Source organism: Calypte anna, chromosome 1, assembly GCF_003957555.1.
Source record: "Calypte anna isolate BGI_N300 chromosome 1, bCalAnn1_v1.p, whole genome shotgun sequence".
Lineage (NCBI taxonomy): Eukaryota > Metazoa > Chordata > Aves > Apodiformes > Trochilidae > Calypte > Calypte anna.
Window position 1 is genome coordinate 108,129,886 of NC_044244.1, and position 26,515 is coordinate 108,156,400.

The 26,515-nt window shown below is 35.2% G+C and overlaps 1 protein-coding gene across 2 annotated transcripts in view; it reads right to left on the minus strand.

Moving 5' to 3' along the window:
- HLCS (holocarboxylase synthetase) overlaps nucleotides 1-26,515 on the minus strand; it is a 112,378-nt gene that overhangs the window by 69,907 nt on the left and 15,956 nt on the right. For both annotated transcript variants that reach the window (XM_030469506.1, XM_030469507.1), the window contains exon 6: nucleotides 950-1,221. In XM_030469506.1, coding sequence (XP_030325366.1) covers nucleotides 950-1,221 — 272 coding nt within the window. The remainder of the gene's footprint in view (nucleotides 1-949; nucleotides 1,222-26,515) is intronic.

Below are 26,515 nucleotides of genomic sequence, written 5' to 3' on the forward strand. Positions count from 1 at the left end.
AATAACCTTTATTACTTAAAGAAAGCATATTCTGTAACATACTGATCTCACAATTCAGGCTCTCGTTGAGAACTAAAACTGGTTTAATTGCTGGCTAACTAATCAGTTACAACATTCAAGATTATTTAAATGGTGATTTTGATTAAAAATAAATCCAAAACAAAGCTCCGTAGGTTATTTTCAACAGTAAAATTCATCTGCAATATCTGCAGATAAATTAACAGTTTCTCAAAAGTAGCTGTCAAGCTGCAGACAGAAACACACATAGAAGAATCTGTCCTGAAGAGCAACAACTTTCCAAAGAGAGTTTTTTTCCACCAGACTCTTTCACAAAAGGTAACAGTATAGTCTTTGTACGTGGACTCCAAACTGAGATTTAGTAACTGTCATTTTCATATTCTTAATCCCATTCAAAAGTCTAATGGCCTACCTTCCCAGAGGTATCCCACAATTCATTCACTCTAGCTGATATTTTAAAAAAAACCAACAAGTGACTAAAGAACATTTTAGTGAAATCTTCAGTAAAAGGAAGAAAATTAAGGACACAACCTACCCGGGATCCATTTTGTCAGATATCTACTTCAGAAAATATTTTTTACTAGAAAATGCATGTGGTCTCCTAAACACAAAATTTAATACCTTAAACTTTCCTATGGGGATGTTCACGCTTTGCAAGAGGAATCATGACCAAAATCCACTGCCAAGGAAAAAGCTGTCAAACTCAGATTTTTCCACCCTTTACAGATTAGTGTTTTATACATTATCAATTAATATCCTGTGAAAACAAGATCTCTATTTTGTGTCTTATCTAGAGTATAATTGGCTTTTGTTTATTTTGGCTAGCTTGTATACAACCAAAAGAAAATAACTTTCTGAATATTGTGTATTACTATAATAGTGAATTCCAGATCAGAAAGCTTGTTTGGTATGGTCTAGATCACTGTCTTACCCATCTAGAAGATTCATTGTTGTTGTGGTAACTTCAGTAAAAAGAACAATCTTTCCAAGCTTCTTTGTTTGAAGATTTTGTAGGTATGTCTTCAAGTTGAAGTGTTCTGATGAGAAGCTTCCCATCTCAGTGATGACTGGGACAAGAGATGGAGTTATCTCCATTTTTGATTTGTAGGATGAAACAAATTTAAGAGACATCTTGCTGGATGCCCTTAATCCTTCTGAATCCACATTTCCCTCAAGCCATTTCAGAAAAGCAAGATGCATTTCCTGTGGACAAGGGAAATAAAATAAGGCATTGAAATACAGACCACCACATGTGAAGACATACAAGCATTCATCCAAGAACATTTCTATTCAAGCAATTATTATCTACCTCAAAACAGGAAAATTAACTCCATTTCCTCTTCAAAGATAAACTTCTGCTGCTTTTTCTAGTCCAGCCTGGCCTGAGTACTTGGAGCTCTCTCCCAGACTTGAGACCATGCTCCTCTGCAGACTCATTAGGCTTAAACTTTCTCTACAACAAGGGTTGTAGTGGTTCTCCTAGATACTGAAGGATGGAGTGCACACATTCATCTGTATTATGCAGGTCTTTCAACATGCTAAGTTTCTTTGCTGGAAGCCCTTTAGTCCATCGCTGGGACTTAATTTAATGGATAAAGTAGCAGCTAAGAAAAACATTTACTGATTTCTCAATGGAATACCTGCTAAAAGGTCTCATACCCTCAGCTAACAGAAGCCTCACTAGTATTACCTCAAATATAGATAAATGTGTCTGTTATTCAGCTAGCTAGAGGAGCATGTAACTCAAGAATGCACACAACTAAGAAAATTCTACCACCAGTCTATGAAATGCAGTTGTGTGTATGCTTTGTTGTCCTTCTCCAAGTCAATGGCACAGCTAATATGCATTTCTGTGCAAAAGATTCAAAATGTGAAATATACATGCCTTATTTAATGTATCTACACGTCAAAACTTTTTTCTCTACATTATTTTAAGTTCTTCAGAAATATATATTTTTAAACATAAAATCAAGATATGAATTACCGGGATTATTACCTGTCTGCTGACACCCTGAAACAAGTGTTACACACTCACAGAAATCTTTCTGGAGATATCTAATTCTGTACTGAGAGATGTTTGTTGAAACAATACATTAGCAGCCCACAAAAACAGATGCTGAGACTTCTTTTGCTAGGTATTTAGCTTAGATTTCAAAGAGGTCTCCTAGAGACAGTGGTTTTTTATATGACACATGAAACCTGTATACTCTGTTCAACTGAAAATAATGTACTTGTTATACTTGCCCTCACATTTTTAAAAGGAATAGATTTAACTTTTAAATAAAAAGCTTCTAATCAAATATATGCCTCTCCTTCCTACTACTGCCATAACTGGGAACCACAATACAAGCATTTCCTATGAGTGCTGAAGACAGGACTAAGCTCTCTTGCCTCTGAACAAGACACTGCTGAGCTCATGACCAACTCTTTTAAACCCCACAAACTGCAATTAAGAGCAAACTTCCTATAAATAATTATTTATCCAAGGAATTTCTCCAGTTTTCCAAATACTACTTCTGTTATACCTGAAGAAGGAATGAGGAAAGTGGTTAGGTCCCCAACAGCTTTCTATGGATTTTCCATCCTCAGAAACTACACATTCTCAAGCTTCACACGGACACTGCTTCTTGTGTGACAAGATGTAGAATGGGTACCAGAGCATAACATGAAGACAGGAAGTCTCTTCCCAAATGCAACCAGGCACTAGCTTCTCAGCATAATCTAAGAGTGACTTAGCAGTTAGATTTTAATTATACAGAAATTACTTCTGATTTCTTGTTTTTCTGTAAGTTATCTAAACTCTTTCCACCTAACTTCTTGAATATAAATAGCTTTAGATTTTTTTTTTTTTTTTGGCATGTGCATGGTAAAAGATGACGTGGCATTAAAGGTTTTATGAACATTTCTTTGACTTGATCAGCATGAAGCACTTGTACATTCACTTAGTGTAAAATCATAGCTCTGGCAGACTGCTGCTGAATTCTTTACACACTATCCTACTTGCTTTACACACACAGTGTAACTTATTAGCTGCAACTGATATTTTAAAAAATATAGCTTTCATTCTTGTGAGGGAGGACATGGAAACTGTGCTTAATCAGAAAGTGCATTTTCCTGTTGCTTTCCAAATACAGAAATTCACTTAACATAATTGAGCATGTAAGTCCTAGACACAAAAGCATTATTTTGATTCACATAAAGACAGGTTTACAGACTTACAGAAACAGATGTTAAATTAAAAAATAAAAGTGCTTAAAATATTATTACATTCTAAATAAACAGTAAAGTTCTCAATCCTGTGCATCAGAAAGTCTGGTGTACTTTTGTCACAGCCTACTTTCTGAAAAGACTGAAATAGCTTATATTTACGTATGATACATTATTTCAAATATTCCACACAATTTCTATCATTTATCCTCTTGATTATATTCTTTCAGGTGATTTTTTCCCCTATAGGTTTTAGGTTTACTTCTTGTTTTAATTTTCTTGATTTTAACACATATTGAACCATTTAAGAACTGTTACATGTGTATAATTATGCAACTAATTTTTCCCAAAATGTACACGTTTATTGAGCTGATCAAAAATATAAACATGAGCAATACATAATCAAAAACAGTACCTTATTTTTAGAAATTCCTAAATAGTATGGTTTTTACATTTTTAACAAAGTTTGAAGTGATATCCAAGTAACATGCTAGAAAAGCTAATTTTTACTGTAAGAATCTCCTTCACATAAAGTTACAAAAACACGGATGGTGAACCAGTGCATTTTGGTCCCCTCAATTAATTATCCTGGCATACAGAGAAGTACATTTTTGTATACTGAAATAAACAACAACAAGAAGTCAGGGTTAACCTCTGCTTCAGCTCCATTCAAAAGAAATATAATCATATCAGAACCTGAACTGTGCAATTTTTTACTAATTCCAGGATTCAGTTTTTAATTCAAAACCTGATCCCCAGCTGTGTCTGCCGTTCTGCAGCAACCTCTGGTGGTCATTTAAGTGTTGGTTCAGGGACTGGGGACTTCTACATCTCTGGGACCACATCAAATACACCAAGCAAAGCATCCAACACAAGGTAGGGAAATATCCAAACTCCTGGCAGCTGCTTACCCTGACCACTGTTAAAATCCTACAACACACAGCTACAAGTTTTAAATGAGCATGCTATCAAAAAAGCTGTGGCTGTTACATATTCAGGCACCAACAACATTATTGGTAGCTACTTCCACATACAGTCCTACTAAAACCTGTAATACACGTTGTCAGTAACATACTTTGTAAATATAATAACTATACTTGTTTTAGGGTGGCATAAATATATTCTGAAATTGTTACTCATCACTACTGCATCCATTTTGGATAGGAAAACATAAGTCAACACAAATTTAATTTCCTATAAAATCATTCATTTTTCAAATCAAATTTTAGATGTCCACCTGAAGAACTAATACTGTCCATTTCCTTAATGAAAGAATGAAATCATGTCAACCAGACAGCTTGGCAACAAGAGAGCTAATCATCTTTTCACAGTTAAAATAATCAACTACAAATTTAGTATTTATAATGAGAACATTTTTCTACCCATATTTCAAAATGGTAAAAGCACCATATATTCTCGAAGCATTGTAAAAAAAAATTATCAAAAGCAGAAAAGCACTATATCAACAGGAACTACTTTGATTGTCAGACTGAAAGGGTCACTAAATGAAAAGTCTCCGAGTGGGCAAGCAACATAGTGGATATTAATTCACAAAAATTCCTAGAAATAGTGAGTTAAACCACTGCACCACCCTCAGCTCCTCCACTGAGCAGCACAAAGGTTTATTAGGGGTCATTAACAAGGACTGGAAATCTGACATTGCAAGGTGTTGAACTGAAGGTTAAATGAAGAGGAGGAAGAGTAAATGCTCTATTTGTTCATGATTTAACATCTCATCTGCTTTCTATGATTATAAGAGTTTGGTCAGGTGTGGGAAGAAACTGCTACGTAACAAGTTTTGTTGTGCTGTTTAAGATCAGTTTTATTTTTCAAATAATTTGAGATTGAAGAAAAAGGAGAAAAGACGGAGACATGAGAGACAAAAACCAGCTGCATATGGTCTGTTGTAGTATAAAACCCCAGAAAATTACAGCTCCTGATGGAGATGATTTTATTTGCACCTGGGCTCTATCAACCAATGAGACCTACAGAGAAAGCACATGAACTTTCAGTTATAATGGTTCGAAATAATCCCAAATCCAAGACTGTATTCTTACATTCTATTTCTATATAGAGTTCTGATGTATCTTCTTATTTTTGTATGTATGTTAATTTACACACAGAGGTACCTGTAAGTATGTCTCCCACTGGGCATATTGGGAAGCTGCTCTTTTCTACCCAACTATGTGGCACTAGAACTTCCACTCTTTATCAATGGAATTCTTTGTTAAGACAAAATTCAGTCACAGCCTAAATTAGTTTGGTTTCTATTAAAAATATGGAAGCAAAACTAAATAAAAGCTAAAAATATAATGCTATAAACCAAACACTATACATCAGTCAGGTCTCTCTTTTCTTGGGAGGAAAAATGAGACAATTTTAACTACCAGTGCTCTACCAATGACTCAGTATCATGACTGTAATATAACTCTAACTATTGATTGTTGAGTAAATCAGGCCAAGTAATAGTATATTCACTTTCTGGATACAAAGCTAAAATATGATTTAACAATTTTAGTCCTTCCTTTGCATAAAATATAACAATTTCCAATTAACTACATCTATTAATTTGCTTCACTGTACTTTAAAAAAGTTTGCAGTCGATGTATTGATTCATATATTATTAACTGATGTACTGGTTAAATCACATACTTTCCTATGTTTATTAACTACAAACAAGTGAAGATTAGACAAGGATAAAGTACCAGTCTTCTGGAAGAGCACATAAATAACCCATTTGGAGCATAACCACATTTATATACATCACACCTCCAAATGGCTAATCATTTTTTTTTTTCTGAACTGTTTTCAAATGACTGTTATACAGTTCAGCTATGATCTTAAATGTATGTATTTCATATGAATTCTGTAATAGCACTGATAGAAAAGAGCATATTTTAATAAAGATTGCACAGGATTTGGAATCTGATTTCAACTTTAGGATATAAACACTCACATATACATATACACAAAAAATAGATCCTCCTTGTATTACTCAGCTCTGCTCAACAGTGCTACAAGTTTCAAGGTGTTAAATTAGCCCTGGAGAGCTTCCATAACATCTCATGAATCCAATAGAAACAAAGTGAAGTCCAATGTGGTAGCAAGCAGCAGGCTGGTGCTAGCAAAAAACACATCCAGAGTGGCAAGTCCAGCCCCAAATGCTAGCAACTTAGGAGGCCAGGAGCAGGAAAAGTCAGCTATTAGCACAAGAGGGCAAAGTTTTGGCAGACATCTCTGTCTAATGAGGCACACAAAATGCGTTTCTGATGCTGCCTCCATTTTTACTTCCTGTAATAATCCTGCACTTGGAGATCTGAAGGAGACGACGGTTTTAGAACACAACCATAGCCCCATTTTCAAACCATGTTCATACTCAGTCAATATGGAAAAATGCTAAAAATAAATAAATGTTACATGTCACCAAAAAATCTTACTGTAAATATACAGAAGACACAGAAAAAACCTAAAGTTATACACTACCCTTATTGCTTTCAAACTCCAGCACGTATATATTACCTTTCACTCAGGCTTTGTAAAAAAATTTATAAATATTATGTTTAGCACTGCAACCACTCATTAAAAGGTATTATTTTCTTTTACAAGGGTGGAAAAGCCAGTACAATGTATTTCTATTTAGGAAAAGAATGAAAAAAAAGGGAGAAAAAACCCAAAACCATACTCAGTAGATCAGATGAGGAAAGAAGACAATCTCTTTGCAATCAAAGCCTTGAGAGAGGAACTGGAAGAGGATGAGGAACAGGCCAGCTGTAACCTTTTCCAGAGAAAACACTCACAAAGATGGGAGAAAGGCTGCTCTTCCATCCCAAGACAATATTTGCAATTAAGCTGTAGTGGCCATCTTCTATTACTTCAGTGGGACTTAGCAAAGCTGTAGATAGCAGACTCATTTTTTGGGTTGGCCTGTAAAGGCCAGTGTTTCTAACTAGATAATCAGATTAATATATTTCATTAGATAGTTGTAATAATTATTTCAATACTGTTCAGGTGTCATTAATATGTAATAGCATTACTAAATTACACATCAAAGTCTGGAGTCCTGAATTGTTGCCTTTTTAGACTTAAGTGTAAGCCTGAAAATAGATTTTAGAGCAACTGAAAGAAAAAGAATAAAACAGAACTGTAAAATACAAAAGCTATTTACATTAGAAATATATAAAGTATTCAGATTAATACATTTTCATAAAGCATATTTAAATCTTTTCTCTTAACTGCTGATAATTAATCCCAAAGTTCAACTTGTGTTAAAGGAAATAGATAAAAATTGAGCAAGATAGGTGGTTTCCCTTCACAGTCCCACTGGTTGATTTTAATCTAGCTTCAGATTATTTTAATTTGCTTTCCTTATTTTATTAGTAGAAAGATGTATTTTAACTGAGGTCACTCCTATAGGCTAAGAAAGGGGAGAATCTGTGCATCTACCTTACTCTACTCAGCACAGAGAGGGACATTATTTCATGATTCTTTCTTTTAGTTCATGGCATTAAAATCTCAGGAAGGAGCAAAAGCCCCAGTTCTCCACTCCTTCCTTTCTCCACCCCCTGAGCAACTTCACAAAATTTTTATTGTACTGCAACTGAGGTGCAGTCTGATTTCATGCTCTCATAAACCTCTGTAGTTATTTGGATGATATTTGCTATGCATTCTCAAGATATAACTACCAAATCAGTTTTACATTATTAATAATATTTTCATATTTCCTAAAGCCAGATACAGTGAGTTGATTGTATAAAATATGGAAAGGCATTTAGAAAGATAGCAGGGTTTGGTAACTTTTTTAGTTCACAACCAACAGGATTTTTAGGAGTCTCTAGAGGTTTGGGCAGTTACTTCAGTCTGCAGTTCACTTTCTCATGAGAGGCAGAAAAAGCTCTTTTCTGAAAGATCATTCCAGAGACCAAGTTCCTTATTTTTAACTCCACACTTAAGTGTTTTTAAAAACAAATATTAAGTTACATAAACAGTTACACAATGTATCATTTCACCAGTGAGGTAAGTAGAAACAGTCATATAGAAGAAGGTCCACTCTGCCAACTGGTACCTGGAATACATTGTCCAAAAAATGGACAGATTTTTGACAAAGTGTTACAAAGTATCCTTATCCTCTTTATTGTAGTTATACTTCTGTGAACATGAAGCATCCTAGATTTCAACCCATTCCCAGTCTACATATCCAGTAACTCCTCATAAACTAGTGCCTAAATTTGAATCCAAAATCAAATTTAGCTTTAAAAAGCAGTGCTGGTAGGTGGAAAATTAATTTATATGATATGCAAGTTATCCACTCTAAAAAACAGATTGTAGGGTCCAAGTCAGAATTCACTAATATCAGATGTTACCTTCTGCAGATAGAAGAACGCAGTAAATAATGTTAAAAATAAGATTTAAAAATTAATCAACTAGCAATGAAAATGAAACCTGTCCTTTGTGTCCAGTTTTTAATTTCGGTAGATCTCTGTTGGTTTTAGAACAGTGTTACCTCTAGATATTAAGTTGCTAGAAGGAACACGCTGTCATTCAGTTCTGTGTAACAAATGCAGGAAACAAGGCAATCACTTTTTTTCTGCCATATACGAAAAAATTTCTCAAAAATTCTGAAAAGGGTGGAACAGCAGGAGGAAAAAAAAGAGTGACTGTGTACTGCCCTAAGCAGAACACATTTGTTTTAATTTCTCAGTTCTTATGAAGTACTGGCATTTTCTGACCCTGCCTACAGCCACACGACTCACGTTGCCGTGCAAGGCCCCATGCAGCGTCCGCAATGCAGACCAAAGCTGAGCAGAGGAACGAGGACGCTGCCGAAGCAATGCAGTAAGGTGCATCCTGGCTTTGACTTCTCTTACTCAGCTGCAACAGAGCAGTCTGGAAGCAATCTTCCCAGCAGCTGCTCTCATCAACAAACTGTTTATTGTAAGAAAGTGGCTGGGTCAAAGGCTAAACGTCATCCAGAACCGAAAGCGTATCTTAAAAAAAAAAACAAAACCAAAACCTGAAGCCGTCCATGCATATAAAAAAAGCACATTATATATGAAAGAGAACCATATTCCATTCTGAAAGGCCAAAAGTCTACTTGAACAAAACCTCCTCAATTTGCTGAAGCAGTATTTTGTAACGTTGCACTAATTTACTGTGGCTTGTGCTGATTTTGAGACCTGTGTGAGGTTTCTAATAAAAAGTGACGTTATTTAAAATTCAATCAGAGCTTCATGGTAAAAAAACCCCAAAGCTGTATTTAAATATATTCTAAAATATTTTATTAACAATGAATAAGTTAGTTCTATATTCACATACAACAACAGCGAAATGAGTGCCCCTCCAATACATCACAAATGCACCAACACCACGTTAAACAAGTTGACAAAAAAAAAAAAAAAGGGCTCAGGCTCAGCATTCGGTTTAGAAAAAAAAATAAATAAAAATCCAGGTTTTCTGATGCAGGTAGCAGAGCAAGATAGTGTACTAAACGTCTGTTTATTAAATCCTTTGCAAGCACTTGCCAACTTATTTCAAATCTTACTTGAAAATTTTGGGATGCAACAGCCCATATTCAGATGGCAAAACCTTTTCCAAAATTCCCAGCCGTGTCAAGAACCAGTAAAGGATTCAATTTAATCATATTTTAAGCCAAGCACACTTTAAAGAAATTGTAATTGCACGTAACCATATAACTACACTTGAGCTCATGTACGCACAGAAAAAAAAAAGAGGTACAAAGAATGTATGCATCAAAACCTCCTTGTATTTATAATCATTTGGAAGCATTCATAATGAAGTTTTAGTTTAAACTAAAGGATACTAAAAATTACCAGATGAAATCTCATTTAGTGGTTTGTAGCTCTTAATCTCAGAAATTAAACAGTATGTGACCACCTACACAAGGTAAACTGGTATCATAACACAGCACAGTAAATGGAGTACATTTGCTGCAACAGATTGGTAAAGCTGACTTTGAGGTAAAGGATCCATAAGAACAAGGTCTAACTTTGACATAACATCACTACATAATACTTCACAAAACGAGTGCTGCAAAGAAAGGGCTGATAAGTAAGAGGACTAGTAGGTGTTAATTTATCCTACCAGAAAATGGTGTAAGAAATTACGGTTTGAGCATTTTGTTGTTTGTGACGCCTACTTTGTAACAAAGCTGTTTTTTGAAAAGTGTACAGTAGATTGAGCATTTGTGCAACTGTGCTAAAAATAAGTATAGAGAAACCAGGCAGAAGGGAAAAGACATTCCACTTGGGCACTGAAACATGAACATTATGTATATTAAAGTGTTTTTTAAAACTAAAACAAAAACCAAAAGTCATGTTTAGAAGAATAAATTAAGATATAAATCTAACCCTAAATGCTGCATACATTTATTTTAAATTGCTCTCATAAGTATTCTGTATTGACTAGAAAAAAATACAGAGGAATTTTGTTCTCAACTAATAGGGCAATAAATTAGATGCAATATATTCAGATGGTAAAACTGGCTCCATTAAACAGCTATCACATAATAGTATTATTATTTGGTACCAAATTTTAAATTTTTTTTTTCTTAAAAGAGGATAAAATTGTTACTTGAAAATCTCGGAATTAGTAGTAGAATTAATTAAGTAAATAAAATGTAACAAAATATTTTTTCTTAGCACTGATAATACATAATTAGCTTAAGGTTTTCCATCAGGTTTGTTTTGCTTTTCAGCAGGTTTATGTACATAGAGAGTTGAGTGCTTTTAGAGTTCATAACACGAGCCAAAGATTCTTCTGCTAGCACTGGAACCATACTTTAAACCCAAACAAGATTTCATCTGTACCTCATTTTTGCCTTTTCTGTACAAGAAGGCCCAATTCTGTCACGCTGCAGGGGTTTTTGAGCTAAAAATATCAGGGTGAAACCACAACGTATATTCACAGGTACCAGAACTCAGAGACTCCAATATAGTTATGTCCCTAACATTCACAGGTAATGTTCAACATCATATGCTTTATAATCCTTTCTAAAAGTAGTTTAGGGTGATATAACCATTTATAAATAAAAAACAAACAAACAAACAAAAAAAACCCCAAAAAATAAAATTAAAAAACAAACAAACAAACAAAACCCACAAAACCAACTTAAAGAAACATCCTAGAGAGGAAGAATTTCTTGGGAACTACTTTATAATGACAAGAACATACTTGGTACGTTATTTATAGAACACACACTCTGAAGATAAAAAAAACACATTACGATAACAACTGCTAACTTTCACTGTAAACAAAATCTCCTTTGCTAAACCAGGATCCTAAAAAACCCAAAATGTTAGCATGAGAGCCTAGGATTACTTATTTAGTGGATTGTATCAGAAAAGTTAAGTTTCATGTTTCAAAAATATGCCACCTATGTACACAGCAATGTAAAATTTTGGTATCAAATCAAGAAACTCTGAAGGAAGCCCAAATAATATTCATTTTGTCACAAATTACTGAATTTTTCTTACAAAATGTTGGGAAAAACACAGTATTCAGATCCATGTGCTATCACACCAGGCTGCAAAAGTCAATGACACAAACCACATTTGGAGTTATCCGAGCTGCGTGTTTTATAACACTCTGTAATTCTTCTCTCTTTTTTTCAGCTCTTTCAGATTTAATATTTACCTGCCATCTGCTGAGACTGAAACCTTCCTCAAGACAAAAGAAGTAATTTATTTTTTTTTTCCTGAGAGAAATAACACGAAGATAGTAAGCAAATTATACACTACACCTTCCTGTAGCTGTTAAGGGTCTGGATAAACATGCAGCTTCAAGAACTACCTTCAGAGCCAACCGTTTCTGTAATAGTCAGCGAGGAAATGGGGGGGGGGGAAACCAAACATAATTTTTTCTTTTAAAGGTAGATATACATCACACTTCAGCCTCACAAGTGATACAGCCGAACACTTACCGAGACAAACCCCTTAGCTAGCCCAAGGCTGAGTTCACCTAAGTCCTAAGCACCATTAGCCCCTACTCCAAAAAGATCACTTACAGACAGTATTGCAGACAACACGGCACAAGTCAAAGCTCATGACTAAAATTCAGGGCTTCTGGAGTGACTTTGGGAAACAAGGCACTCAAAGAAGCGAGGAAGTGCAGGCTTGAGATCAGGGCAGCGAATGTGAACTGCTCAAGAGAAGCAAATACAGTCATTCAGGAGCATTTTGGACAATGGCACATTCTTTATTCTGAAGGACTTCGGATTCCCTTGACTTTTCTCTGAGGATAACCACCTGTTTCTGTGCTTAGGGATATTTCTATTCTATTACTGTTAAAAGAGTTGAGGGAAGACCCAATCTACGAAAAAAAATTTTTGCAATACTCATTAATGTAAATTGTAACATGTCTTGAAGAATGTATCCCAAAGAGACCTCATTTAATCAAACCTAACCACAATGCTCAGAGACACGTTCTTGCACTGTTTTAAGATTCTACTGCATAGCACAACTGAAAAAGATAATAGCTTCATTTTTTAGACTTTTTTCCATTTAAATGCAGTATTAACCCAAGTTAAGAAAATGTCTCTGGGACACCAGTCTGGAGGGGACAACTAAATACAAGCTTATTGCAAATTATGTAAACAGTAAATGCTTGCTGCCTATGGGCAGTAATGTAGTCTTTTGCAAAGGTTCGTGGCTGCAGTACAAGCCCCAAATTTCTGACAAGGTATAAGAGCTTTTAAGTAGAGCAACAGTAGAGCTTAATGTAATTTTTCATTCCAGCTCAGAAGGCAGTGAAAGGGGATTCCAGCTCATAAGGCATATGACTTTATTGTGTCTTTCCTACCTCCTGACTGACCATAGGAAGTAGTATAATTGGAAATTTTAAACCCTGCTATAACACTAAAAACAAAAGTAGCCAAAATCCAGGCAAAAGGGACTTAAAGAAATGAGGGCTAGGAGTATAACATCCTACCCAGACTACCCTCTTAAAAGTCAAGAATGTAGACAGACTGAAGCATGAACTTTGAAAGACTGAAAAACTGCTCTGCACATATCCACTCCAAAGATCAACTTTTAACTGATTAAATACAAACCACCTTTGCTGAAAGCACTTAATTAATAGTTCCAAACCAAGAGGTTAACTTTGACACAAACTGGTTAACTGACACAAATTATCTTGTGGTAAAAGTTACAGGGATTACTTCAATCGGTACTAAAATGTGAAAAAAAGGGTTTAAAATGCATTTCCTAAACAGTTCTATCCAACCTAATGAACTCAAACTACAGACTAAGTCTGTCTACCCAGACTGTGACACCTAGTGATTAATTTATTCTTAATTAAATGGGGACAATTTGGGTCTCTGCTTCTGGAATATAATAGCTAGGGGAACAGGAGACTGAGAACACATAAATTATTACACAGTTTTGACTTAAAAGTTTGATGTGTACTTTCAGTTTGCCAAGTTAGTCTTATTATATAAAAGGAATGTGACAGTGGCTGTGAAAGTAACATTCTACCAGGAAATTTTCCTATGCTCCTAAGAGGAAAGAGCACCTTTGAAGAGATGGAGAAATTGGTTTTGGTGGAGCAATGAGGATAGCCTAACTGTAGTAAGATTTACTGCAGTTTAAACATGTCTAACTTGCTATTCCTGGATGACTGGGGACCATCACTAGAAAAAGTAGATCACATAGTACCAAAAAGAGAGCTTGAAAGCATTTAGAGAAGACTGAAGCCTACTCACAGCTTCCAAAGGAAATGGTTGATGCAAAGATAACAAAAGCACACCCAAATCATCACTAGTTCTTCATGCATATTCATTTGACTGAAACACCAAAGCAACCATCGTTGCTTCAAAACGTTTCCTACAGCTACAACAGACAGAAGGAAAAGCTTCCCATAATTGCAAGAGCTGATGAACTTGTCTTTCAAATGAAAAAAATAACTAACACTTTGCAGAACAGGGAAGATCTGGCAAAAGCAGCTACTGCTCAAACCATATGAATACACGGACAGCACAGCACCCATATCAGTAAAATGAGCCCCTTTAAAGCTGTGCCTTTTCTCCAGCACTGGGCAGCAGCAGATGAATAAGGGAACACAGTGGGCATAAGGTCGTTAGCTCCTCTTCTACCAATCTACAACATAAGGATTTGTGAACCTAAGACCACATGCCTCACAGCTCCAGTGTTCTTCCTTAAAAGACAAGAAATCTTTTGAACTCAGTTCAAAACATTCCTGATACCAACTACTCTTTTTTAAAGCAAGGACAGAATTATTGTAAAGACAAAATTACAACTATAAATGTTCTCAGGTATTTCTAACAAAACCTCAGGAATTCAAAAATGCAACTCAAATAGTTTTGGTAATTTGCAGCTCATACCACTTACGGTAATTCTGGGAAAGTGCCCCTCTCTCTATAGGAAGCAAGAAATAAGAATTAGCTTTTTTTTCCAGCTACTGTATTTTCTTTGCCATCAGATAACATATAGTACTAGTACACCAACATGTAAAATGCAGTTGAAAAACAGAGAACTAACAAATCGTTTATCTCTGCAGCTGCTATTCCTGTCAGGTAGCTGTGGGACATGAGCTAATTGTAGTATCAACAACTTCATTTTAGAAAGAAAAAAGTATATCTTCCAGACCAGAAAAATGCATGGATAATTGCTTACTTCATGTAATGAGTTCTAAAGTCAAAATGTGTCATTTGTTGGGGGGGTTAATTCAAAACTTGATGATTCTGCATTGAAAAATTACAATTATTTTTCCTTGTCTTGCAAAAGAATTTTAGAAATACATCCTGGAGTTAATTTTCATTGATTTTGACTACATGGAAATGTTGAGACATGTTCCCACAACACAGTTCTCTCCATCTTAAAACTCAGAGGATCTTAACATATTTTTCAATTACTAAAAACTCTATTTTAGGAATTATCTTATATCCTAAAAGAGTACCTATCTACGATAGGTAGAGTATCCAGGTATGGTTCTTTATAGCAGAGAAGTTGATCTGCTTTCTCCAACTGAATATTGCTCTTTCAAATAATTTTTTTAATGAGAACAAGATAAATTTTTATACTGAAGTTACGACCTACTTCATCAGTTCAAAGGTAAGTTACAAATAATTTGACCAACTCCTTTGTTGCAAATGTAACATCAAGAAAGATTAAAAAATGAAGCACATGCATAGTATTCAGTATACATTATATCTGTAATTTCCCTTCACATTTGGACCTATGCAAATAAAAATCACGTTATCTTCATTTGTATTCTCTCTCTGATGTTCTTAAAACATGGTATTTACTTTATAGTCAGTCTACATCAAAGAGCAAAAAGGGGAGCAAAATCTGGAGAAGAGACTGTTTGTCTGAAGGTTTTGAGACTGTCTGTGTACTCACTTCCAATGACTTGAGTTATTAAATGACCTACTTTTCTGTCTTCAAATCTTACTTGTCACCACCTACAAAAACTGCAATTTTTTAAAGACCATTACTTGTCTTTAACTGCAGTAGGGATTCTCAACCATGTTAAAAGAAGTAGGGACAGACTTTAATAGTCTCCTCAATACTGATCCTGCTAAGGCTTTGTTTAACCATTATTTTAATTAGACATTTATTCAGCTTTTTCAAATTAAAGATTTTGAAATGCTTTCTGAATTAATACTTCAAATATTCAAGTCCAACGGTAAGATTCAGTACACACTTGAGAAACAATATAAATTAGATAAGGAAAGTGATTCTCCAAAAAGCAAGCCATATAATCATGTTGTCCCATATCTTACATCCTAGTAAAATGATCACTCCTAAGCAACACAGCTTTTATAGCTAAACATTTTTAGATATGCATTACAGTAACTAGCAACTGTAGGAAATGCTTTAAAATACAATAATACAGGTTTTTTCTATAAGATCTGTCTTCCTCCTTACCTCTTCCTCTTCAGCTGCTACCCCATTCCCCTCTCTCCTCCTCTCACACAGTGTTAGTCTTCTCTTTCATCTGGTACCAGACTAGATCCACTAGTTTTTCTTCCTGAGGTCTCTCTCAAAAAAGTTCTTACATTCATCAGTCAAGGAGCATGCTCCAATTTACATGCTAGATTAATAACTCAGTCTCAACTTTTCTCAGTGCCGGAATTGTTCTCCAGGGTCACTCATCTTCCCTGGGCCAGTATTACTTTCATAATTTCTACTATATCTTACATTTATTTAGGAAGAGGAAAGAAAGAACACTATATTTCTAAAACTTGAAGTTGCCACTAAGGGTAATAAAATAAGATTATATAGACTTAAAAAAAAATAACACACATATACACAGACTTGCAAGTATATGTAGACATAGTGCCATACTTAAGTGCAGAACTTCATCACTGTTGTAGGTCCTCTAGTGCTTCACAGGAAAATGCTGGCACAGATAAAATGGTGACAAGCTGAAGTTCTTAAAATTAAATCATGTAATCCTGCAATGCACAGCTCTGTATAATATGACTGTAATAATACAAGTTGCCCTGATGGATTTAGCTATACAGCACTTTTACTGAAGATACTTCTACTGGCAGAAGAAAAATACACATACCACGTAAAGAGACAGAACAAGGTTTATTTTGATTTTTTTTCTGCTGACAAAACTCTGCTTCAATATTCATATAAATCCTTTGTAATTAGTGTCACCACTACAATAGTCAAGTAACTGAGTACAGTGCTTTACTGAACTGGAACATATTCTACTAGTTGTGAAGACTGACTAAAACCCAAATAAAAAAAGCTTTCACAAAAAAGTTGCAACAGAAACTACAGCAAACTTTCCAATTTAGCTAACAGCTGGTTTTTAGTCAGTTTTCACCATAAGAACTGCATCATGTCGGCAACATAGTCACATGCCAAATTCCATTCCCCCTGCACCTGGAATTTAAGGATTTCCTCAACATGTCAGAAACCCCAAATCATTTCTTAAAATCAACTGTCAAATGATAAATAAAAAACATCTAAGACAGTCCATTCCCTACCAACTCCTGACACAAATTAAGCTTGATAATTTGTTTGCAGTCTTAGCCTTGTTCAAGAACAAACTTTGAGAATATTGGAATGTCTAACTCTAATTATACTGCCATTTTCATTTTCCAGAATAAATTCAGTTTGATAAACTTAAAAAATGAGTTTTGTGTCATAGAAATGTATTTTCTGATAACCTTAATGTGTAACTGAATTGTCAAAAATGTTGTCAAAAAATATATTCTTTGATATATTCAGGACTTTAATGCAGTAAATGTACTGTCAAAAAATGCTGAAGTTTTCAGGTTTTCTTTTTTTTAATATAAGGAGACACTTCCTTTTCTTCGTAGTCATATATTTTTATTCAACTTTTCCCTTTAATTAAAATTTATAATCTTATATCATCTAGCCATAATTTGTTTAAAAGTAGAGATACAAAAGAAGCCCTAATTAAACTATTAGATAACCATCATGATTACTCATTGTGGAAATGTATCGTCATTTCTGAGCAATGGTAACATGATAGTATCTCACAGGACTCCAGCTGATGCCAAGCCTGTTCTCATTCTCCCAGTCTCACTTACATAAATTAGCCACAGGCCCCACTGACAGTCAGAGAATCCTAAAGTTTTTTATGTTTGGAAATACTCCACTGTTGTCAGATCTTTACCAGTGAGGTCATAGTAAATGAACTGATGCCAAATTGCCATGGATCTCCAGAGCGTTTTTCACAAGTTATGGATTCTTGCTATCTAAAGTCACCCATCTGCTCAAAGGCAGTACCCTGAACCCTGACTCTAAAAGGTTTATCAGTTACAACTTTTGAGTGCTGAAACTAAACCCAAGACCAATTACCTTAATTACAGACTTCACATGATACTATGTATGCCTGTGTTAGACACAAAGCCAAAATTAATTTGGATTAGTCTGCCACTGTGGATTTTACTTTTTCTGTTGCAATCCCTATTACAAACTCCAAGACAGAGACTAAGAAAACTCAGCCTCACACTGGCTAGCAATGCTGTCTTGCTGAGCAACCTACACTCATAACGAGTACTCAGCCCTCATGTTATTCTCTGTCATTTCAGGACTGAGACATTAGCAGAAGACATGAACATCAAGCTCACAAATGTTTCAAGTATACATTACATAAGCAATTCTGAAGGGATAATAAAATTTTCCATTCCTTATAGTACAGAAAGAACATGCCTACTGAAGAAAGCTGTTGCAAAGTATCATGCACACTGACTTGAAGCAAGCCTTGAAACATGATAGAATATACTTCAATGAGTTGCACTTTGGTCAGATGCCAGCACATAATAATTCCATATCAGAGCTAGCCCTAGAATAAGATTAAACACTACTCAGTACAAAAGGCATTAACTCACAGCAGCTTAAAGACCCTTATTATGGAGATTGCTATAAACAAAATATTTGCTTTCATTCCTCAAAGCTTCTTCCATTTTCCAAATGACTGTCAAAAATGCTTATTGAATCAATATATAGTCAAAAAGTTGTTTACAAACCATAACACAACCTAAGCATCTATTCATTATTATGTGCCTACAAATGTGATTCATGGTTAGCATAGCAGCATACTTGCTGCTATTATGCAAGAAGGAAAACATGCTTTTAACTAGAGAAGTAAAAAATAATGGGAATGTTTGCCAGATTTCTCTTTACCCCTGCCCCAAATATATGGTAAATATTCCCTGAAGATAAACAACAGAAAAGAAAAAGGTAGCTTTAGCAACCACCTGGAATTACTTGGCTCCACACTTGGAGTCCCCTTCATCTCCCATCAAGATTTCTTAACTGAAAATGTTTTACTGTATTTTGACACTATATACAGTCGATTCCCATGGAATTTAAAACAACATTTTAAAATTGAAGAAATAATATACAGGGCAGTCACTGAAAACATGCAAAGATATTTTAATGGAAATCTATATACAACACACTGCATAAATTTTTTCCATCCCTCCTTATTTTTTGGTTTACTGTGCACTCTAAATCCAGCTCATAAGTGACCCCCAGTGGTAAGACACCTTCCCTCACTAAAGGAGCTGTGTAAAAAGCCACAACTGCATCCAGCTCTTGAAAGCAATAGAGATTCACAGTGATTTTAATATAATGCCAACATTGGTCTAACTCAGCTGGGCAGAGATGCTGATCAATGCAGAAGATTCATAGAGCTGGCAAATTAATTCACTGAAAATACCTGCAGCATGCCTGTCTTTCTTCAATAAACATTGGAAGAAATCTGAAGAAACTTTAATGAGCGAATGAATTAAGGGATAACTTTGCCTCCTGATACTTATAGGAGACAGCATGAAAAAAGCTCAGCTGTCAGCCAGATCCTGAGACTACACTTCCAAGTTAGCACCCAGTTAAAACAATCTCTATTGAACATTTCGATTTTGTCTCAAAAATTAGTAAAAAACTTTATAGTTTTGTTTCATAGTAATCTTGCACTTTAAGATTTGTTTTTAAAAGTAGCCACTGAGCAGAGAGCCAGGAAAGCCTCATTTCCTGTAACTGCGTCTCATGGCTTAACTGCATCATCTTCTTCTCCATGCCTTCTACATACAGTCATTATTACTATTTCTGTTTTCTTCCACACCTTCTCTTATCTCTCCATCTTCTCAACAGGGCCAGCTAAATCCCTCTCAGCAGCATACGCAAAAGTTTTTCTTAAAAAAAGAAAACATTTTCAAGTCAAATGTTAATGTAATGACCCTCACTGATCCAAACAAGGTCATTGTATCTCAAGAGAGCCAAGAAAAGACACTCTTTAGCCTCTGGAGAAAGAGGATTGCTCCTGCTTCTGGAAATGAGACCAGGAAAAGCTCCATTTAAGAGACTTGAAAATTCACAAAGCACTGCCCTTCCCTGTGCTCCTCCCTTATCTGGTATGTGGGAAGGTGTTTTCAGAGGAAGGAGCTAGTTCCATATCATACTGATGTTCTTACTGGGAGAGCAGTGTACTTCTCTTGTCATGCTCTCATCACCTCTTCCGTCTAGGGGAAAGAACTGTAGATTTGCTGCCTGGCACCTGTTACTGTTGCAGCTCTCCTTAAGATCACCTATGCAGTTATACACAGAGCTTGTATCACTTCATCCCGTCTAGCCAAGCTCCCATATCTCATCCCCTACCATTACACCCTTTTTCACCTCACACCAACACACTCAGTCCCTCACAAGCTTCTGCCTCTTTACTACTGCTTGCCAGGCCAGCTGGAAGGGAGAAGACAGTGGATGTCTCTGTCAGGGCACTGTCCAAGCAGGATAGCAGTCCCACTAACCAGCATCTCCATTGCCAGACAAGATTGTCAGGATGCCTTGGCATATAACTACCTTTGATAAGCATGTACATTTTAAAATTCACTATAGTAATGCAGCTTCTTTTAAGCTTTTAACTCTATAAAATATTTGGAACATAAAAGTTTTAAAAAATTACCAAAGAACTAGCAGATCTATTAGGAAATTGCACTAATAAAGATATACAGAATAAGAGAAGGCTGAGAAGTATGAAAGACATACATACAGTAATCATATATCTATGGATATACAATTTCATATATATAACATATAGGAATATATATACTAATATTCCTATTATATAATATATAGGGATCTGCAGGGGCTCACACCTCAGAGTGGCATAAGCTCTCTGGTGTTAGGTCTGCTTTCCTCTGACCAAGAGTGGTCTGAAGCAGATGGTGATTCTTTTCAGAACCACATGCTTAAACTTCAGCCTACAGTTGGGCCTACTATTAGAATACAGACATGCATACAAAGAGCTTTTCACTGAATGACAGAAACATTGGCATCGTCTTGGTTTATGACCAGGGGTGACCCCTCTGGGTATCCAAATTTTGTTACATAGAAAAAAATATAAGAATACAAATCGAAATACAATAGAGAACACAAAACAAACAATCGCAAACCTACCCTTCCTTCACACACACAAAAAAACCCAAGCATGTAAGCCAACAAATAACTTTGTATTTATTATGGGAAGAAACAAGAAACCAAAAAAGAAACATCAACCTAAACACATGGAGTTAAATTACAAATATTTTTTAATTGATAGTACTTTGTTATCAGCCCATGGTTTAAGTTTTACAGATAAATTCTTCAGAAAGCCATTCAAGAGAAAAAACATACTAGCTTTCAGGATACAAATGGTTTACCAAATGCACTGCATTGTTTAATCAGCCTAGTAGAAACAGCTTCTAATAGCAAAAAGTTTCACACATGGCATGCATTAAATCCATTTCTCAAAAAGAATAAGCTGTTCCAGCAAATACATATTTTTAATGGTACGGATGCATTTTCACTGCTGTATCTATTTTTTTTTCCCTGAAACTACTTTGCCACAAAGGATACTTTCATTCCTAGTCAAGAGAAAAATTGGCAAAGCTCTCAAGGACAAAGATTTCTTGCAACAACACACTATTGGTTTGAAAGGATACATATAATGCATTAAGAAAAAATGTTAGACGCAAACTATTTATCAGTGATCAACAGAATCCTTTCAGATCTCTCATGTGGTGTGCTTCTCATTTGATATTTTTCTCAGCTATTTGGTTTCTCCTGAGCTACAGCAAAGAGCAAATTTCCATTCAAGAATGAATACTTCTGAAGGACTCTTGCTTTAGTGGCTGAAGAAGCAGGATCAATGCTTACAATTTGAGAATGACAGAAGAAAATAAGCAAGTCTCCCATTTTGTAGCTTATACATTTTTGGTTCCCTTTTAAGCATCAAAACTTGGATAGCAGTAAAAACAAGGTAATTGAGTTTCAGTGTAACTATGTATGATTTTAGTGCTGGACATTTATAAAAAAAGCCCTCTGAAGTTTCACAAGTTGAATCTCAAGTTCTACAATACACATTATTATGCATGGAAAAATTTGAGAAACAATTGTCTCAAAATGTACCCTGAAATCTAGGTTCATTATACTGTTAACAGAGAGTTCAAATTTCCCATCCTCAAAGAAAGATTTATTCAAGATAAAGTAACTTGATACTCTGTTTGCTGGCATAACAGACATGGAATTTAAAAACAGACAATGCCACTACAGAACCAAAACTGTTGCTCAAGACATAAATTTGGTCCAACTGATTTCTGAATAACTCAGTACTACAGCACAATCAAATACACAAAGTTGTCTTCACTCTGCATTCCCTTGTGAGTGCAGTATTCTCAAAGTGTCCTTTAAAATAAAGTTTGAAATTCAAGAGGTATGTTCAATTGTAATTATTATTTAAAAGTTCATCTTCAAGCTTCAGCCAATACCTCTGTACTGTTTATTACTATTCTGGAGGAACATACTGTTTAAAACATTGTTACTAGCTGAGTCAAAGTAATGAAGCCTCATTAAATTTCATCATTTGGCTGCCATCCATTTGAATGACATGGAAAAAAGTGACTCAGCCTAACACAGCCTGAAGAGTTAGCACTCAAGTTTAAGAGGCTTCAGATAAGCAAATATGTGGGTGAAATACACTTCCTAATGGAAATAATTACTCTTCTGACAAATATCTCTCATTGTTCAAGAAGTGAATTCTTATTCTGAAACCTAGATGATGCTGTGCTGAAAAGTATGGCAATAAAATATCATCCTAGCATTTATGTCTGAAAAATTATCCTTTAAGATGGAAATGTGAAAGAGTCAATATTTGAGCATTTAAAGGCAAAGCTGCAGAAAAAATCAGACCTCTATGCTTGAAGCTGCCACTGAACATATGGATGCCAGACAACAGGATTATAGTGATCACCATTTGTTTCAACACTTTTAAGTTCACCCTACACCACATAAGCACAGAAATTTTTTTCACACCATGTACAAGTCTAAAATTTGCTTAACTGCTTTACACCAGATCAAGGAAAGAGGAAAAGAAAACAGGTGTAAATACTTATCTCTTTAGCACCAACAAGTTACATGTATTTAACTAAACTTTTAACCAGCAGGTAACCTGCTATAACTATACTGTGTAGCCATACATAACAGACATATAACCATACTATCTTGCTCTTGGTTCAAACACCACCTTAACTGTAGTTGTAGCACGGTATCAATATAATATGTATTTTTCCCAGTTAAAAGAACTTTACCATGTCTATATATGTGTACTGAAGCAAATCATACTTACAAGCCTTAGGGCAAAAAGAATAGTGAAAGATTTGCCTCAAGTGCAGTTACCTTCCAGTCCCCCTACCTTATACTCTATCTATAAGAAAGGTGATCAGGAATAAAAAGCACACACTATCACAGTGATCATTCAACACCAACAGCAGTGAGACTAGCCAAGGAAGAACCTGCAGGCATTTTAAGAAAAAGCCAGATGAACAAAAGAAACACAGAAGTCAAAAAAGTAACACCTAAAGTCCAAGATATGGGAATTAATTGCATCAGTAACATTATTTGAGAACTGCAATACACACAAAAAATTTATCAAATCATGTTTTCTATTTTGGCACCTCAATCTGACATTTTCACTTTCCACTGAGAAGTAACTTAAATATTGTTAGGCCATCAGTGGTAACAATGTGATATAATTTCTGCTGTTGAGAAAGATATTCAACAGCTAAAATGAAATTCAATGCTTATTCAGTACAGCCTCCAACTCATCCTATCTCCCACCTGAATACAGCACAGCTGGAAATCTCTGCCTGATTTAGAACACTATCAGCAGCATAAATCTAGTCTGGCTAAGCCACATGCAGCCAATGTATGACTTCTATAAAAGCCTGACTAGCCTGTTCCCAATGTATTTTTCTTGAGTGATAAGACTTAAGTATGTAATTTTCAGTGCAATTGCTGTCAAGTTTTAAATATTTCTTCCCAAGTCCCCTACATTCCACCCTCAATTTTTTTCACATACGCTAAAGGCAAAAAAGTGCATTACTCATAACTCTGCCTTTCCAAGCCTTTTTTCAAAGAAAAGAAAACAACAATCAAATGAAATTGTGTAAGTTAATTATACCTTTGCTTATTTTTTCATACATTAAACCATCCCCCAGTTTTTATTATATATAAACTCTTACAAAATTAATGAATAACACATATGAAATGCAAGACTCCTAAAGTCAAAATTTAACCGGTTTTGTGGCTTTAAAGATATTAAAGTAATAGTCCTACAAAACACTGCTTTTTAGAAAGCTAGTGTGATTTCTGCTGACATTTTACTGGCTTTTTTAACCTGTGTAGCAAGGTAATTTTAAACAACATGATAATCATACAAACTGTAAACAAAAAACTTCAAAATGGGAATCCTGAGGAAAGAAAGTATTTCAATCCACCCCTTTAGAAACAGATAAAAATTACATTATGAAAGGCACCATCCAAGACATAGAGAGCAGACAAGTCCACCTGAAAGTCCAAATAATCAAGTTCATATTAATCAGCATAATAGGTTTGGTGGGATTATTAAGAACATCAAAACAATGACACAAAAAGATGCTGTTCAGGAATTGTAGACAGTAGAAAAGACAAGATAAGGTACTTATTCATATCATTAAGTTGAGATGGTTTAATTTGACGTCCATAATGTAATAGAAAATAGGTCTGATGAAAGTTCAGAAGATGTAATGGAAGAAAGGGGATGGGGAAGAAAAAAAACTCAAGGAAATCACATTGAACAGAGTACCACTTTACTGTAAGTTGATGCTTACAGTTCAGAAAGAAAAAGCTATCCAAAAATAAATTACAAAAAAAAAATCTGCATTAATGAAGTAGAAAATGCAAGGCAAAAGCAAGGAAGTTCTTCAGTTTTTTAGTTCCTAAAACATAAAGTTCAAGGGAACTAGAGTTTGCAGGACAGTTTCCTCCATTTCCAGTATTACTGACTCAGTCTAATCTTCAACAAGCTTAAGTATTTCCTCAAATTATTCACTTGTCATGTACAATTCTGGTATCTCCTCGCTCTCTAGGAAAGCAAGAAGATCTGTCTAGAATATGACAAATGGAGAAAAATACTTGTTAGAATGCTCAACTATTACATACTCTTTATGTGCTTTAATATGTTCTCTCTTCATTACTAATTGTAGTTTTTGCACACAAGTTGCAACTTCATTTTACACAATATTCTGGAAGCAAGTCATGGCTAAAGCAAAAGACATTGAAACAACCACTACACATACAAGTACAGAAAAATTATCATTTACAAAAAATCCCTGGAAAAACAACATTTAAAAACCTATAATTTTGGTGTTAACTATACAGTATACATTGCAAAAGTATCTTTCATATATTGCCTGCAACCTGTAATATGCCACTAGATGGCAAGTTTGGATAGAAATTAGCTAACTCTTTTTATTCGTGGCATGTTTTAAAATTCCAAGTGCAAAGGAAAGAATCGTGAAAAAAGAGTGAAGGAAGAGAACAAAAAAGGTAGTGCTCAATAAACAAGTCTTCTGCATAGGGCACATATAATTTAGTCCAAAAGTCTAAAAAGATTTTAGTTTTGTTTCCACATTGGGCACACAAACAGGTCATAAATTCTTATTCATTTACTGCTCATGGACAGGGAAGAACTTGTTTTCTCTTTGGTCGCAGACAGCAGCATTGGCTATAGCAACCACAATTATATCTGGAGGAAGGATGAGAAGGGAAACAGCAGAGTTTGGGAAAGCAGACCAGCTTATGCAAGGAACTGCTAGTTCAGATTCCTTGGAAAACAACCACGAAGCTATGAGTACACAACACAGCTGAAGAGGAGGGTAAGGAAATTGGGTTCAATCAGTTTGGCAAAGAGGAGGCAAAGGAGTGACTTAACAAACCATAACTATTTAGAAGTTAAAAGAATGATGGAGCCAAACACCTCTTTGTAGTGCCAGACATATAATAAAGCAGCAAGAGACATTAATTGCAGCTTGAGAGGTTCAGGCTGTACATCCAGAAAAAAATATTCATTAGAATGGTACAGCAGCACTAGAATAGGTTGCACAGACAGGCTGCAGCATGAATCTTTGAGGATTTTCAATATTCAGTCTGACAAAGAACATGCCTGACCTGACAGGCAACAGCCCTTCGTCAAACATTTGGCTGGAGAGAAGCACTTCCAACAGTATTTTCACAATTTTGAAGTGGAGATGGATCAGGCAGAGTTTGTCACATGAGAAAGGGAGATCATTCAAGGGGTAAAAAAAATAAAACAAACCCTCTCCAAGTTCATCCTAACTTTTATCAGCTGTTATATCCAATCAGAGTTGCTGTACAATGGCATTACTTAATGCACAGGTGTAAAGTTTTGGCCGTATCTTCATGCACAGAAAACAAATGCATATTTGCATTTATAGATACACCTATGACAGTATTTA